This window comes from Procambarus clarkii, chromosome 57 (genome assembly GCF_040958095.1).
Source record: "Procambarus clarkii isolate CNS0578487 chromosome 57, FALCON_Pclarkii_2.0, whole genome shotgun sequence".
Lineage (NCBI taxonomy): Eukaryota > Metazoa > Arthropoda > Malacostraca > Decapoda > Cambaridae > Procambarus > Procambarus clarkii.
Window position 1 is genome coordinate 18,477,229 of NC_091206.1, and position 14,049 is coordinate 18,491,277.

Here is a 14,049-nt window from a genome sequence, read left to right on the forward strand (position 1 = left end):
ATAAGTAGAAACAATGTTACCTCATAAAGCTTTGCTGCGCCTTTCTCATAAACCTTTGTTGCGTTTTATACAGTAATCTATTTTTACATTTTTTAAGTCGGAAGTTGTAGTGCTTGATTTATATCAATAAGTTAAGGATAATTGTTATTTTCGCTAAAACTATCATGAGATAATTGTAGCGGGGCCTAAAAGCAGCTTGACCACAAACTTAATAGTTTTGCTTGATGTTCAAGGTAGAATATCACGCCTTTAACATTTGTTTTGCTCTTATGATGGGATCTCTGAGATCACAGACGCGTGTTTCTTGCGTGCATTTGAGTGATGTAATTTTATTTTTCCACTGGTGATAGGAGACAATATTCCCTTATTTCTTCACCTATCAGTGATACGTCACCTTACCTCCCACACAACTTCACCTCTTTCATATGTGTATTTAAGAAAGTTATATAAAATGTAGCCTCTAATTGACAGATAATGTAATTCAAGAACTCAATGCAGTTCAATGTTTTTTTTCATATTCATGCTATACATCTTACAGGACACATCAAGTACTTAATTGTGCATTTCGCCTCCCTCTTTCTCACACAAAAAAGGGCAGTTAAAAGGGCACAATTAGTTTTTTGTCTGAATATCATCGTGGCAGTCTAATTTACAGAGCATCATAAGATGTTCGACACCTCTTTAGGTAATCTTCAGACCAGGGCTGTTCAAAGAGTCTATTCGTGTAATTATATGTGTTGAGGATTTGTGCTCCATCGTTCAGTTTATATGGCTGGAAATTGGTATTAGAAGCACATTTTGGTAGGTCAGGCTGGAGCGTCAGTGGGTCATTCTCTACCTTCAATAAAGGTCAAGTTGAGCTGTCAAGATTAAATACCTTCTTCGTCAAGCTTTCCTTTGATTTTCATAAAACCTATCATTTTTTAACGAAATTTAATTATTTTGGTCAATCTCCTCTTTGTGTCTCTACATGAAAAAAACTGCTTCTGGCTCAGATCCATCTTTCTATTGACATCCTTTGGGATCTTTTCTCTTCCTCGTCTTCGACTTAAACTTTCTCAACTGATCCTCACAACGACTTCCATCCCGCTTCGAAATGGACTCTCAAAATATTTCGTGGCCTGCTTCACATACTTCCTCTTTTTGACTACCTTTTGGCCAACTTCTGGCAGATTACGTATTTCAAGTCAATCCTCACGTCCCTCAAATCCTCTCCAAAGATGTTAATTTTTTTGTTATATCCCTTCTACGGATGTCTTAAATAACGTCAACATGTATATACAATTCACAAAGGTTTAGCCAAGGCTAAAAGAGAGAAAAAAATACGCCTAAACAAAACAAAAAATCCAGCATTCTCATGTAACATTTTATCAACTTTTAATATATAATTTTCTCTCGCAAACAGCCCCTTCCATCACCACACTCCGGCAGCTCCAACACTTCGCCGATACCTGCCCAACGCCTCTTCACATTTCTAACACTAATATTAACACTGAAATTGGCATGCATTTGTGCGATGGTATCGGTGTCCAGGGCGGCAGGAGGCGCCCGTCCATCTCCTCCTGCTCGCTATACCAACTTAATGACGAACAGCGTCACCAAGTTGAAGCTCGTTAGAAAGGGAGGGAGAGGAAGGGAGAAGACAGACCTCGTGGTACCTTCTCCTGTTAATGGGAGGTCTCAGGTACATCGTCAACAATGTACCTTTCAGTGGGGATATTTAGATGGTCATTCTCTCTCCCTCTCTCTCTCTCTCTCTCTCTCTCTCTCTCTCTCTCTCTCTCTCTCTCTCTCTCTCTCTCTCTCTCTCTCTCTCTCTCTCTCTCTCTCTCTCTCTCTCTCTCTCTCTCTCTCTCTCTCTCTCTCTCGCTCTCCACTTCATTATTATATATTATTATATTTAGATACGTTTTTAACATTAAATATTATTCACCCGGAGGGATTTTCTATTTATTTTTGCAAGACATTTAGAACGATTAAAGCAATTTCTTCTTTAATCTGAGCATCTCTTATTAGAATTTATAATACAATTATTATCAGATTTATATCCTTGTTTATATTATTTATGTTATTAATATTATTATTATTATTATTTATATTTTTATGGTTGATATCACTACTACTGTGCTCGTTATTACCCTCGATATTACCGCCTTTTTCACACTTCACAGTGACTCCAAAGTCTCCACCATGATCATAGAGTCTCCTCCGTCATCCTATAGCCTGTACCGTCATCCCAGAGTCTACACTGTTATCCCTGATACTCTACGCACATCCCATATACTATTTCGTCATCCCAGAGCCTCTTAACGTCATCCCAGAGCCTCCACCGTCATCTCAGCGCCTCCACCTTTATCCCTGATTCTCCACCGTCATCCATGGCCTCCATCGTCACATCAGAGCCTTCACTATTATGTCAGAGCCTACGCAGTCATCCCAGAGACTACACTATCATTTCAAACCTACCATCGCCTTCCTAGAGCCTTTAATGTCATCTCAGAGCTTTGGTCTTTATCTAACAACTTTCTTCCATCCTCCCAGACCATTAACAACTCAATGCCCCCTCCATCATCCCAAGACCTTCACCATCATCCCAGGATCTCCACTGTCATCCCAGACGTAGACAGTCCTGCCTATTCGTAAGTACATTATCCCTTCCCCTCTATTCCTTGAAGGAGATGTCTATGTGCGTAAGAAGCTTATGTCAAGCACGAGGGGAAATGGGAGAGGAACGTCTGAGAAGGACGTGGCGAAGCTTACAACGTGGCCAGAGGGATGTACTTTGTGAACCAGGTAGTGTGAGGCTGAACTCATAGACTCAGGGAGCGACCCACCATACTAAGGTGATGGAAAGACATGCGTATTTGGACGAGGCAGTGTCCCCTTGAGGAGGGACCACAGCCCCGTTCCTGTGGTAGGTAAGTCCACTACGGGTTCACCATAGCCCGTGCTACTTGGAACTTTTTGTTCCCAGGAGCTGAATCTTAAACAACAACAACACAAGAGGCAGACTAGGGAGTATGGCGGATAATGATATGGGACGGGACGGGGGAAGGTCACACTTTATTTAGTCACACTATCACCCTTTCCAACCCAACACATACACACATACACTCAAATAGGACCTGACAGCTGAGTAGACAGCGCTCGGGATTCGTCGTTCTAGGGTCCGGGGATCGATCCCCGATCCCCGATTGAGGCGGAAATAATTGGGCAGAGTTTCTTTCACCCGGATGCTCCTGTTCACCTAGCAGTAAATAGGCACCTGGCAGTTAGACAGCTGCTACGGGCTGCTTCCTGGGTGTGTCAGTTTGGGGGGTGGGGAGGGGTAAATCTGTTGATTGACAGTTGAAAGAGCCAGAGCTCAACCCCCGCAAGCACACCTAGGTGAACACAGACACACACACGCAGACACACTGCCTCACCCAGCTTCCATACTCACACACTAAGCACGTGTTCTCAAATGAGAAAAGGCCTCAAAACATTAACAGCACAGCAATATATGTTAAAAAGTAATCTAGATGTAACCACACAGTTACATTGGGTCCTGAACACTTCAGTCGACGCTAACTCCAGCATTACAGGGGTAATTACCTTGTTAACTACATCATAACAATATAATTAACCAAAATAACCATCATATATTTGTTTTAATATCAAGGCTTTGTTGCCTAAGTTTGTAATTATCGCAACAAGAAGTAAACCAAAATAAAGATTGCCCAATAAAAGAATAGAATAAAGAATACTCAGTTCTGTCCCTTTTTAAATGCAAATAATCCTAGTTCTCGTACACCCCTCAAAGTCAGTTCTTTTCACAGCTGGGGAAAATAATATGAAAACTCTTCTCTCCTCACTTCTAATTTCATGCAAGCAAATAAAAGCAGCCCCCAATTTTTTTTTCTCTCTCTTCTTCTTGTAATTTCACGGGTGCAGCACCCGGCCAAGATGAACTGGTCTCTCATGGAAGGAAAACACCTCTCAGAACTGTTTAAGAAAAGTCGGGGGATTTGTTTTTCTTCAAATTCTGGCATTTCAGATCTCATGTGTTTTTTTTTCCTTCTAACATTCGGTGTTTTTCTGTGTCTGGCGCGGTGAATATATGCATGTATATCGGTCTGCGTGAGTGTTTATCTGTTTATGTTTGGTATATCTGTATCTGGATGTTTGTATTGTTTGTCTGCATGCTTTGTCAAGCTCTCCAAGACAGAAGTGAGGCTCTCTATATTTCATGTGTATGTGTATATACATTCTCGTCATGAATACGTCTCTCGTATACAGGTCTCTCGTCTCTCGTATACATGTCATACATGATAACATAATATGACAACTGGGACCAAATCTAATGATATTAGAATCATAGACACGTAAATGACTATTGAGTTCGGGGAATTGTTAGTAGAATTTAAAATTAAGCACTGTAATTTGTTTCAATTGATTGAATAATTTAAGAAATGGGCAGCTGTATGTGCATTAAGTGGGATATTTAGTCAGAGACACACCCTGAAAATATTTGGATTGTGCAAATTGAATCCAATTAAAGTCGAATAATAGGGATTTGATAGAGGCAACCAAACATACACCAGGAGAAATATAAGACTAAAAGAACAGCTGCAAAACGACTTATATTAACCAATGCAAGGGCACTACAATTGATGCCCAACATCAACCCCTAATATATTTCCATGAACTGCACTTGGAACAATCCCCCTCCTGTATTATTACCTGGAAACCTTTTCCATTAATCTTCAAGGCTATGTATTAACCAGGACTTTACACATTCTTTTCCCATTTTCAACCCATTCGGTTAATATCCATTATGTTATATTTACAAAGTCTGTAAACAGAAGAACTGAAGTCAAGATAACAAGTAGCGAGGAAGTTAAGTAAAAAATAAAATGAAATCAAACAAACCCCAAGGCACTAAGTAATTTCTAGGATATGAAAAGATTGAAGGAGGAGCTTGATAATCAAATACAATTATATTTTAGGTCATCATAACTGTGCAATAAACTATAAGTCTGTAAAAACGCAATTTTATTCCCAATTGTGAGACAATTACTGGAAGCGATAATCACCAGTGCCATTAATACCCACTTATAAAATAGATTACCTGAATTTACCTGAGGGCCACCATTCTCCTTTAACCTTGACAGGGACAGGGAGCCGGAGGCTTTTCGAAAATCCACCCATTGTTCCTGAGGATTAATGGAAGATTCTCAATTCTCTTTCTCTCTCTCTCTCAAAGACAAAAAAAAGGGGGATACGGTAGAAAGAACCAGGACAAAAAAAAGGTGTATAATGTTCAGCTGGTGGACGGAATGTAACATTAAATCATTATCTAATAGCTATATTTAGCAGGCGGGTTCGAAAAAAAGCGAACATAAAACCCGCTTTGTGTGTACGATCTATTGGACAGCAGCTCGATATTAAAAAAATCTTTTCCCATATCCTACATTTAATAATGAATAATTTATACATGTCATAATAGCATTTTGGGGTTAGAAGAAGAGAATTTGGAATGAGTTTTACAGAGACTGATGAATAGGATAAGGTTTAGTTGTACTGAAGATAATTGATAAGAACAAATCTACAACGGGCCGTGATAAGGTTTCGAGCCTACGCACGGGATTTTTCCAGCTGCGCCATAGTCAACTGTGCCACGACATGGCAAGGCGCAGCTGGGAACATCCCGTACGTAGGTTCGAACCCTCATCACGGTCCTTGTGTATTTCTTCATATGATATATCACGCTATTGTGATTTCTGTGTGTGTAATTGATAAGGCTTGGGAGGTGGTAATGGGAGTTGTGATCGTGGGTGATGATTGTGGTAATTGTGATGGTAATAGTGATAGTTGTAGGTATTGGTGGTTGATGGTAGTTGCGATAGTAGTGATGGTTGTAGTGATTGTATTGGAAGCAGTGGTGCTTGCGACACTGGAGATGATGGTGATGATGATGAAGGTGGTGTTATAAATAGGGATGGTGACGGTAGTAGCGGACATTGTAAACGGATAGTGATGTACTCAATTTAAACTTTCCCTGGTTGAGTTATCCTGATGCAAGTAAGAAGTGTATTGCAGTTTAATAAGACAATTAATGAGATCTGTTGAGCGTGTGACCTTGAACATTCAAAGTGATATTTTATAATGAAATACAAAGTAACTCCCGTCATTCATTATTCATCATTGACATCTTAACGTGAAAAATCAAAGACGCGAATCACGTATTTTAATAAAAAAACATCCCATAGTATTCTCTCGCAGGCTAATATACAATAATAATAATAATTGCTTAATTGTATAAAAACCTATAATTGGTATTATAAATATATTGTAATACGGTGAAAACTTTGAGTTGCCTTGTCTCTGGAATTACTTTTGATAACGTTTACTATAATTCAATAACTCGTAACTTTAAAAAATTATATTTCTTTTCATCAATTTGTACTGTTATTAGCAGTTATAAATGCTAATGTTGGTGTAGTCATGAATGTTGCAAATGCTGTGTTTACAATTGTTATTATTGTTTAGGGGGCGCTTATTGGTCCCCTTTTGTTATGTTATTACGTGATGATTGTTTACGTTGAAGAAGGATTTTAATTTTGTTCTCATACTTTTTATATTGAAAAAGAGAGATAGGCATAACTAGAGAGAGAGAGAGAGAGAGAGAGAGAGAGAGAGAGAGAGAGAGAGAGAGAGAGAGAGAGAGAGAGAGAGAGAGAGAGAGAGAGAGAGAGAGAGAGAGAGAGAGAGAGAGAGAGAGAGAGAGGGACAGGCGCTAGGCGTACCTGACCTCCAGTAATCAAGGGTGCTCGGAGGGGCTTCAAATTACAGAGGAAAAATTATTCATCGCTGCTCAATTATAGTCTTAATCGCTAATTTCGAGGGATAAAAATGTGAATTGTTACATGGCACGACGGAGGAGGAGGAGGAGGAAGAGGAGGAGGAGGAGGAGGAGGAGGAGGAGGAGGAGGAGGAGGAGGAGGAGGAGGAGGAGGAGGAGGAGGAAGACGACGAGGAGGAAGACGACGAGGAGGAGGAGGATAAGGCGAAGGAAGAGGGACAGGGCATTTAACTGAAATAAGGAAGAATGAGAACTAAAGTAATGGGGATTAATCATTTCTTTCGATTGGTATCTACATTTGAGTCAGCTAGTGGGTAGATTAGACCTAAATAGACTGTCAAATAGATTTGATGGGTTGATTCTTACGTCATCGAATTGATGTTGAGCGCAGTCTCAGGAGGAGTGGGGGGAGGGGGGGAAGTCTCTTAGGTACATCATGGTAGGGAGGAGATGGGGACAGGAGTTTCTTATGAGGTATATCACGGTTGACAAATGAGGGAGAGTACAGCCTCCGCTCCTGTGCCAGGTAAGTCCACTACGGGCTCACTAAAGCCCGTGCTACTTGGAACTATTGTTCTGAGTAGCTGACTCTAAAACTACTATAGGGAGGGAGAGAGATATCAGTCATACAATAGCTCAGCGATGTACAGAATAACACACAGCTCAGCAATATACAGGACACATCAACTCAGCGAGAACTATTCTCCTTAATATACGCTGGTGTTCAATTTCTCATTTGCTTTCATGGTGAGTATAGAGCACCTGGAAGCTGTGAGAGAGGATGTGGTACTACTGTCTGCATATATACATATATTTGTCATATATACCTATATTGTCTGCATATATGCATATATTTTTCATGTACACCTATATGGTTTGCATATGCACATTTATATCTCATATATATATATACCTAGATTGTTTGCATATATATATGCATATCTTCTCTGCAAATATGCATATCAATTCATATGGGCGAGAGCCAGGAGGTTTGACGACTATGTGTTGATAGAACAGAAACACAGCCCAGAGGCAGAGCTCTCTGGCGAAATTGCTCCGTCAGAATCTGTTAAATATTCATGAGAAATGCTCGATTAATCTTGCACTTGTGCCTCATACTGCCATGAGGATCCAGGGTTCCCCCAACCCTCACAGCCAGACCTCGCAGCTCCAAGTAATCATCAGCCTCCTGCTCAGATTATTTCAACCTCATTCTCAGGACATCTCAGCAATATTTTTTGTTAGTTGGTCATCTCAACCACCAATTCTCTGGATATCTTAGCTACATTCTCAGGTCATATGAGCGTCATCTCAACCCTCATTCTCTGGACATGTTTAGACATATTATTAGGCAATCTCATCTTTATTCTCATATACTTCCAGCCACGTTCTCTAGTCGCAGCAGTCAACATCTCTGGTCATCTCAGGAGATTTTAACACGTTTTCACTCATGAAGATATATATATATATATATATATATATATATATATATATATATATATATATATATATATATATATATATATATATATATATATATATATATATATATATATATATATATATATATATATATATAGTTTTCAGTTGCATATGTCCTGGGGACCATTCAGGCTTGTTCGCATATACATATATATATATACACACCTTCGCATTTCTAATACCTTATCCACTACACCACACTGTTCAGTCTCCAAGAATCTTTTCGCTTCAGAACATCTCTAAGCCCAAACCATTCATTTAAAACTCCTACGCTTAAAAAATAAATCCGAACATCATGACTCATTTAAATTTCTAATTTATATTGATAATCCATCTATTCCACTATTACTAATTTTTTAAATTTTTGTATGAAGGTCGCTGTGTGTCATATTACACTGACATCCAAATGAAGAATAACTAACAAATTTTACTCTTTTTATATATAAGTTGAATGCTCAGAAAACTTGTTATCTTCGGCGTGCATTACCGTACGTATTGTATTTCCCCCAAAAATGACCTCGGCATGTATTTGGATCCACAAAATTTGCTTTGTAGAAAAAAAATTCACGGTGCTTGCTTTTTTGTTTGTTTTGGCAGTGGCTAATGCAGTATGAGAAACTTTTTACCAAAAGTCTCCCTTCACTCTTTTCGTTGGAATGCCAAGAGACGTTATGTGTAATATTCGGTAATGCTCATATGAATACGAATATTATCTCGACCTCAGCAACTCCCCAACGCAGCCCATTAGTGGTAACTAGTGAGAATAAGGTTTGTATTAATACAGTTCTTACGGAGACCAGAGCGCCTAATGGGAAGAGGAATTTCTGTCTCTGATAATGGGTAGTTTGTTGTATTCATTGATATTGCGTTCCCGTTTGTGTATGTTTCAATGTTTTAGTCATAATGGTTTATTGAAAATTTACTTTTTTCTTTCATATGGTTCATTGTGGAGAAATAATGAATTATGTAATTACTGTTATAATATTTGAGAAAATCCGTTGGAGCAGGTGAGTGTTCGAACTTGTGCGGTGGATGTTCCCTTGCACACTCCCTAGTCATTGATGCAATTACGTTAATGTGATTACTCTTTGTGTATTATAATAAATAGATATTAGAAATAATAATACAGACTGTATTATAATACTCTCTGTATTATTATTTCATCTTCACTAGCCTTCACCACTATCCATCACCATCATCACCATTCCTCTCCTTCACTACCTCTCACCGAATCACCTTCTGTGGTTGATTGTTCAATAAATCCCTGAACTATATGTTTAACACTTCTCTAACTCCGTCCATGGAGGACAGAAGAAAATATATATATTCTGATTAGCATTGTAAATGTATGGCCACGTCTGTGGTAGAAAATAATAATAATAATATTAAAAAAATACCTCTCACCTCTCACCAGCCCGTCCTCCAAAAGTTTCCCAACGTCAAGAAAATGATCAATTTAAAGTGTCCTTTAAATTCACCTTTAAATTTGATCAATTTAAAGTGTCCTTTAAATTGAATCCTTATCACATGCATAAGCTGAATAGATCGTTCTGTACATAGATTGGTTATATTATTAATTTATTAAACAAGAGACAGGTGTTGCAGCTTAATACACTAAGAAATCATCTTCACCAAGATTCATCAAACATATTCGTTTTTACATAATTCAATGTTAGTTTATCTTATGTAGTTTATTGATAATGACAGTATGTAATAAAATGGTTACGGTGATACAGTGAAAATGATGAAGAATAGGGAAAGTGGTGAAAAGTGGGGAAGATGGTAATGGATAGGAGTGTTGGTGAAGGGTGCGGAAAATGGTGAAAAAATAGGGAAAGTAACAAGTTGTGAAACTGGTGATGGGAAGGTGGTAAAGGGTTAGGGGCGCTGGTAAAGGATAGTGAAGGTTGTGGGAGTGGATATTCATCGTTAAATCTTTTTTTGGTTCAAGTGGAACAGTAACTTGCTCGCATTGTATATCAAGCAAGATGGTTTTATGGAATTTATTAATGTGATTTAATGCTTTTATTTCATAACCTAGAAGTTCAGTGTATAATCATCATTTGCATGGTTAAGGCTAATGAATTTAAAAAAAAAAATACACGACGAAAAAGAGTTTAATTTGTCGTGTAACATTGCAACAATCATATTTAATAATAATCCATTCACAGAAGAATTCTATAATGTCTTTTCATTAAACATGGAAACCACTTCAGTTATTCAAATGCAGGCTCTTCACTTTCTTCAATTATGAATAGTAAAATTTAACTGGATACTTGAATAATTGTGCAAATTATTATTGCAAATAAAATTAGTTAGAAATTTAAACCTTTAATTCTCAATGAGCAATGTCCTGACTCTTCAACACAGTATTATATTACAGGTCCTGCTACCCACCCGCTGCTAGGTCCTGCCTTGCCATGCACCTTTAAGTGATTGCGGATAACACTATTTAAGTAATCTGTGCCTTTATCGTTAACAGTGAGTTACTTTATTATTACCTGTCTTATTAAGGGGGGTAAACACCACCATGGTGCTTTTATTAGTGTAATTGTTGTTGACATGAATGCAATTATGCACCTTTGTGTCATGTGGTTGTAAATTATTGTAAGGTCTCCATTAAAGTTGTGAGAGTATGGGCGGTGATTTTCACAACAAAGCGGAATGAAACATGTTCTAAAGACACAGTTACATAGTTATATTATCTAACTGTAGAACTTATATCCAGCTATCTCAACCAGTTCAACACTTTCTCCAGCAGACCCAACCACTTGGGCTAGACGGTAGAGCGACGGTCTCGCTTCATGCAGGTCGGCGTTCAGTTCCCGACCGTCCAAGTGGTTGGACACCATTCCTTTCCCCTCGTCCCATCCCAAATCTTTATCCTGACCCCTTCCAAGTGTAATATAGTCGTAATGGTTTGACCCTTTCCCTTGATAATTACCTCACTCTTTCTCCAGCAGTGCTACAGGAAGACAAGTGGATAATTAAGGGGAAGAAGTATACTCAGAGAAAGCAACTTCGATCACAGTAATTCATCTCACAAGCAAAGTAAGTCGCAAGAAGCAAGCTTATTCCTACTCAACCGCTCTCGTGGTTCATTTAATATTTACTACCAACCTCTGCTTCCCACCCGGGATCCTGAGAGTTGTTTTCTCATGTTTTCTTCCCACCTCGCTCTTCTCTGCTTGTGCTCGTCTCAGGCTTTACTTGAATTATCATAGATTTTTGTTTACTTGTAATTCACTTACGTGATTCCAATGTTCTTTCCGGTTTTGACCAAGGCGTTTGTTATGGGTGGAAAAGTGGGCTGGAAAGACACCCAGAATGCGAAACATTGAAAGATCGGGTTTGGATGTAAGAGTTTAGCATTCTATATATATTTTGATGACCAAACTACACATCATAAAATGGAGAAGCGACGACGTTTCGGCCCATCCTGGACCATTATCAAGTCGTATGGGAGTTTTTCAATTACACTGGATTACAGAATTATATATTTTGTAATCCTGTGTCCGCTTGATGGGATGTAGTGTAACACCACAGGTGGTGTTACAGAGGAAAGTTCAGTACACAACATCCCCATGTACAGCCAGCAACCAAGAGGACTTGATTTGATTTGAAATAAGTTTGTTTTGATTCTAAATTTTCTCTTACACCTATCATACAGAACAAGTTCATACAACGGCAATGGAGATTACGGCCATGTTCTCCGTCACCCTAATGATGATGACGAGTGATAGTGAAGCAGAAAGAACAAATGGAAATGAAAGTTGCCGAACCGCAACATACAGTGAGACTTGCCACGAGCAAATATATAATTCAAGTTCAGCGGTGATGATGAAGGTGGAGGGTAAGGCAACACCTGTAGGAGAGTCACTGGCAGCTCATCAACACCTGCAGGAGAGTCACTGGCAGCCCAGCAACACCTGCAGGAGAGTCACTGGCAGCCCAGCAACACCTGCAGGAGAGTCACTGGCAGCCCAGCAACACCTGCAGGAGAGTCACTGGCAGCTCATCAACACCTGCAGGAGAGTCACTGGCAGCTCATCAACACCTGCAGAAGAGTCACTGGCAGCCCAGCAACACCTGCAGGAGAGTCACTGGCAGCCCAGCAACACCTGCAGGAGAGTCACTGGCAGCCCAGCAACACCTGCAGCCCAGCAACACCTGCAGGAGAGTCATTGGCAGCCCAGCTACACCTGCAGCCCAGCAACACCTGCAGGAGAGTCACTGGCAGCCCAGCAACACCTGCAGCCCAGCAACACCTGCAGGAGAGTCACTGGCAGCCCAGCAACACCTGCAGAAGAGTCACTGGCAGCCCAGCAACACCTGCAGCCCAGCAACACCTGCAGGAGAGTCACTGGCAGCTCATTAACACCTGCAGAAGCAAAAACTCTGCTGCTGAAATATTTCGATCGTTAGTTCCGCTGGTTTGGACCCACCTAGCCGTCCCTCCTAGCCCTCCCGCCTAGCCGTTCCACCTAGCCGTTCCTTCTGGCCCTCCCTCCCAGCCCTCCCTGATAGCCGTCCCTCCTAGCCGTCACTCCCAGGTAATGACCACCTCAACCTATACATCACCACCACTATCATTACCACCACCACCATCTCCACTAAAACGATTGCCACCACCTCAAATGTCACCCCCACCACTACCACTGGCAACACCACCACTGCCACTACCACCACCACCACCATCACTACCACCAACGCAACCGTTACCACCAACACTAGACCAACCTGCGTCCACCACAATTGCTACCGAAAACACTGCCTTAACCACTATCCCGACCACCACGGCTACCACAACAAGCCTAACCACCCTATCCTTGTTGTGATATATATATATATATATATATATATATATATATATATATATATATATATATATATATATATATATATATATATATATATATATATGTCGTACCTAGTAGCCAGAACGCACTTCTCAGCCTATTATGCAAGGCCCGATTTGCCTAATAAGCCAAGTTTTCCTGAATTAATATATTTTCTCTAATTTTTTTCTTATGAAAATATAACGCTACCCATTTCATTATGTTTGAGGTCAATTTTTTTTTATTGGAGTTAAAATTAACGTAGATATATGAACGAACCTAGCCAACCCTACCTAACCTAACCTAACCTATCTTTATAGGTTAGGTTAGGTTAGGTAGCCTAAAAAGCTAGGTTAGGTTAGGTTAGGTAGGTTAGGTAGTCGAAAAACAATTATTTCATGAAAACTTGGCTTAATAGGCAAATCGGGCCTTGCATAGTAGGCTGAGAAGTGCGTTCTGGCTACTAGGTACGACATATATATATATATATATATATATATATATATATATATATATATATATATATATATATATATATATATATATATATATATATATGTATATGTATATATATATATATATATATATATATATATATATATATATATATATATATATATATATATATAACATATATATATATATATGTATATATATATATATATATATATATATATATATATATATGTTTACTTAGCAATTATACACTATTTACATCCAGACATTCTTGATGATGACATATTAACCGCCACTAATATTCTCGGTCCGTGTTCTAATGCAGGAATATTTGTTATGAATACATGAATATCTGAATTGCATATTCCGGTGCTTTGCTGCTACGTCCTGAAGATCCTGCAACGTGTTTGTAAAGTCTTATAATTATAT

At 39.1% G+C, this 14,049-nt stretch overlaps 1 protein-coding gene across 1 annotated transcript; it reads left to right on the forward strand.

The window, feature by feature from the left end:
• The first annotated feature begins 12,016 nt into the window (after window positions 1–12,016).
• LOC123749169 (uncharacterized) lies at window positions 12,017–12,751 on the forward strand. The gene has a single exon (XM_045731280.1). The coding sequence runs from the start codon at window positions 12,017–12,019 to the stop codon at window positions 12,749–12,751; it is 735 nt and encodes a 244-aa protein (XP_045587236.1).
• Window positions 12,752–14,049: the final 1,298 nt, after the last annotated feature.

Coding starts and splice junctions, on each gene's coding strand:
- LOC123749169 (XM_045731280.1), top strand. CDS start 12,017: ATGGAGATTACGGCCATGTTCTCCGTCACCCTAATGATGATGACGAGT.